This window comes from Heterocephalus glaber, unplaced genomic scaffold, assembly GCF_053883595.1.
Source record: "Heterocephalus glaber isolate CG9 unplaced genomic scaffold, H.glaber_assembly_v1.0 deba00001673, whole genome shotgun sequence".
NCBI lineage: Eukaryota > Metazoa > Chordata > Mammalia > Rodentia > Bathyergidae > Heterocephalus > Heterocephalus glaber.
Genome location: NW_028258410.1, coordinates 4,516,350 through 4,518,741, shown reverse-complemented (window position 1 = coordinate 4,518,741; position 2,392 = coordinate 4,516,350). Strand labels below are relative to the sequence as shown.

The following is a 2,392-nucleotide window of genomic DNA, read 5'->3' as shown; positions in this document are numbered from 1 at the left end:
TTACATCTATTTGTTAAGTTACACCTAAAATAAAAATTCAGTATAAAGTAATTTATAGTTAGACGGTTAAATGTACATTGAGAAATAGTTGTAAAAGTACATAAATATAGATGACACACATATATATGTATTTTTCTATGAAGTATAGGAATAGGTATGATATAGACATGGATATTGGTAAGATACTAAAACACAAGCTTGGTTATGACAGGCTATTACATTTGATAAATCAGAGAGATAATTATTTTGTATAACAAAATTCAAGGTTCCAAAGGATAGAGTTAGAGACACATACTTAGGTCAAACATAATATCTCCTTGTGTCTATACATTTCTGACATGACCAGGTACTTATTGTGTATCAAGAAAAAGGTTTTTTTCCCCTAAGAATTTATTCCAAACAGAGTATTAAGCAATTCCATTTTAATATTGCACTTACAGTGAGCAAATCCCACCACACACAGCCTTTCTGAGTGCCTTTTTCACCTCCATGTTCCTCAGGCTGTAGATCATAGGGTTGAGCATCGGGGTGATGACCCCATAGAGCATGGAGATGAGTCTGTCCCTGGCAGGGGAGTGTCTGCTGGAGGAGGGCCGGATGTAGGTGAAGATGGCTGTGCCATAGAACAGACAGACCACCACGAGGTGGGAGGCACAAGAGGAGAAGGCTTTGTGCTTCCCTTCTCCAGACTGGATCTTCAGGATGGTAGAGATGATGTAGACATAGGAGATCAATGTGGCCAGGAAGGAAATGAACCCACTGATACCCCCTACCACTAAAACAAGCATTTCAGCCACATAAGTGGATGAGCAAGACAGGGCTACCACTGGTGGGATATCACAATAGTACTGGTTGACCAGATTGGACTTGCAGAAGGACAGGCTGAAGGTGGACATTGTGTGGATGGTGGAATTGAGGAATCCAGCTGCCCAGGTCCCAGAGACCAGCTGAGCACAGCGAGCCTTGGTTATGATGACCGAGTAGTGAAGAGGGAAGCAGATGGCCACATACCGGTCATAAGCCATGACAGCCAGCAGGAAGACTTCAGTTCCAGCTAGGGCCACCAGGAAATACAGCTGCAGAGCACACCCAACAAAGGAAATGCTGTGGTCCTCAGTCAACAGGTTGTACAGCATCTTGGGGACAGTTGTTGATGGGCAGAATATGTCTAAGAGGGACAAGTTTCCCAGGAAGAAGTACATGGGAGTGTGCAGCTTTACCTCAGTCCTGATGGCCAAGAGGATGGCCCCATTCCCCACCAAGGTGACCTGGTAGATGATGGCAAAGGCCACAAAGAGAGGGTAGCGCACCTTGGGGAGGTCAGAGAGACCAATAAGGATGAACTGAGTCACACTAGTGACATTGTAGATGTCCATCTCCTCTCCAAGTGTGTCTCTCTGGAGGGGAGAAATCAACAAACACAGGTGAAGTTGGCAGCCAAAGAGCTTAGTGCTGAGAAATTCTTAGAAAACAGTTGAAGTGTGGTTAGTGATGAACTATGTCAGTTCTAATTTAGTAAGATATTTCAGTTTTTTGAAGTACTATATTCATGATATTCCTTGACATACTTATCCTTGCATCTTCATCAGGAGGAAGCCCTGTGAGTACTCTTTAGACTCCTGATAGTTCCTCTCCTTTGTCTTCACTTTGAATCTTCCACATTTTCATTTTATAATTCAGTAACATATGATGTGTGATCTTGCTGCATCATTTCTTATCTTTTTTTTTTTTTTTGGTACCAGGGATAGAACTTGGGACCTTGTGCTTGTGAAACAGACATCAGAACCAATCATTTCTTATCTTATCTCAAGGTCTGAAGTTTTATATTCTATCCCATTTCTAAAATATTTGAAGTAGAAGGAGTCTATTGAATTGTGTTGTATGATTTATACATTTGTTATATCTCATACATTTGTATATTTTACTGATTTTTATTATAGATTATGTGTGTATGTTTTTATAAAAATGTTTTAAAAAACTAGGAACTAGACAAATGGGAAAACCTAAGTAAGTACTGGCTGAAGGGTTGCATGCATGGTGCTTATCTTTTCAAAATACCTCTACTGGGAAGACACAGAAAGGAAATCCTTTGGGAGCTCAAAATCATGTTACTAAGTGAAAACATTAGCATGTACCATAGCTGTCCACACAACCACAGTGTTTAATAAGCTAAATTGAAAGTCTGTGCACAAGTACCCTGAGGAATTTTTCCATCACTTTAAAAACAATTTCCCTTTAATAGCACATGTATGTCATAGTAAATTCATAGATAAAAGTTAGTCAGAAGATAAAGTGAAAATTTAATTTCCATGCATGCTTTCTAGTACATTCTGCTTGGAGAAAATTTTCAGTGTTTTCTTTTTGCAATTAAAAGTTAGTACAAATGATACAT

The 2,392-nt window shown here is 39.5% G+C and overlaps 1 protein-coding gene across 1 annotated transcript; it reads right to left on the bottom strand.

Annotated features, from left to right (window-relative positions):
- Positions 1-434: 434 nt before the first annotated feature.
- Positions 435-1,376, bottom strand: LOC147822114 (olfactory receptor 5V1-like). The gene has a single exon (XM_087197562.1). The coding sequence runs from the start codon at positions 1,374-1,376 to the stop codon at positions 435-437; it is 942 nt and encodes a 313-aa protein (XP_087053688.1).
- Positions 1,377-2,392: the final 1,016 nt, after the last annotated feature.

Coding starts and splice junctions, on each gene's coding strand:
- LOC147822114 (XM_087197562.1), bottom strand. CDS start 1,376: ATGGACATCTACAATGTCACTAGTGTGACTCAGTTCATCCTTATTGGT.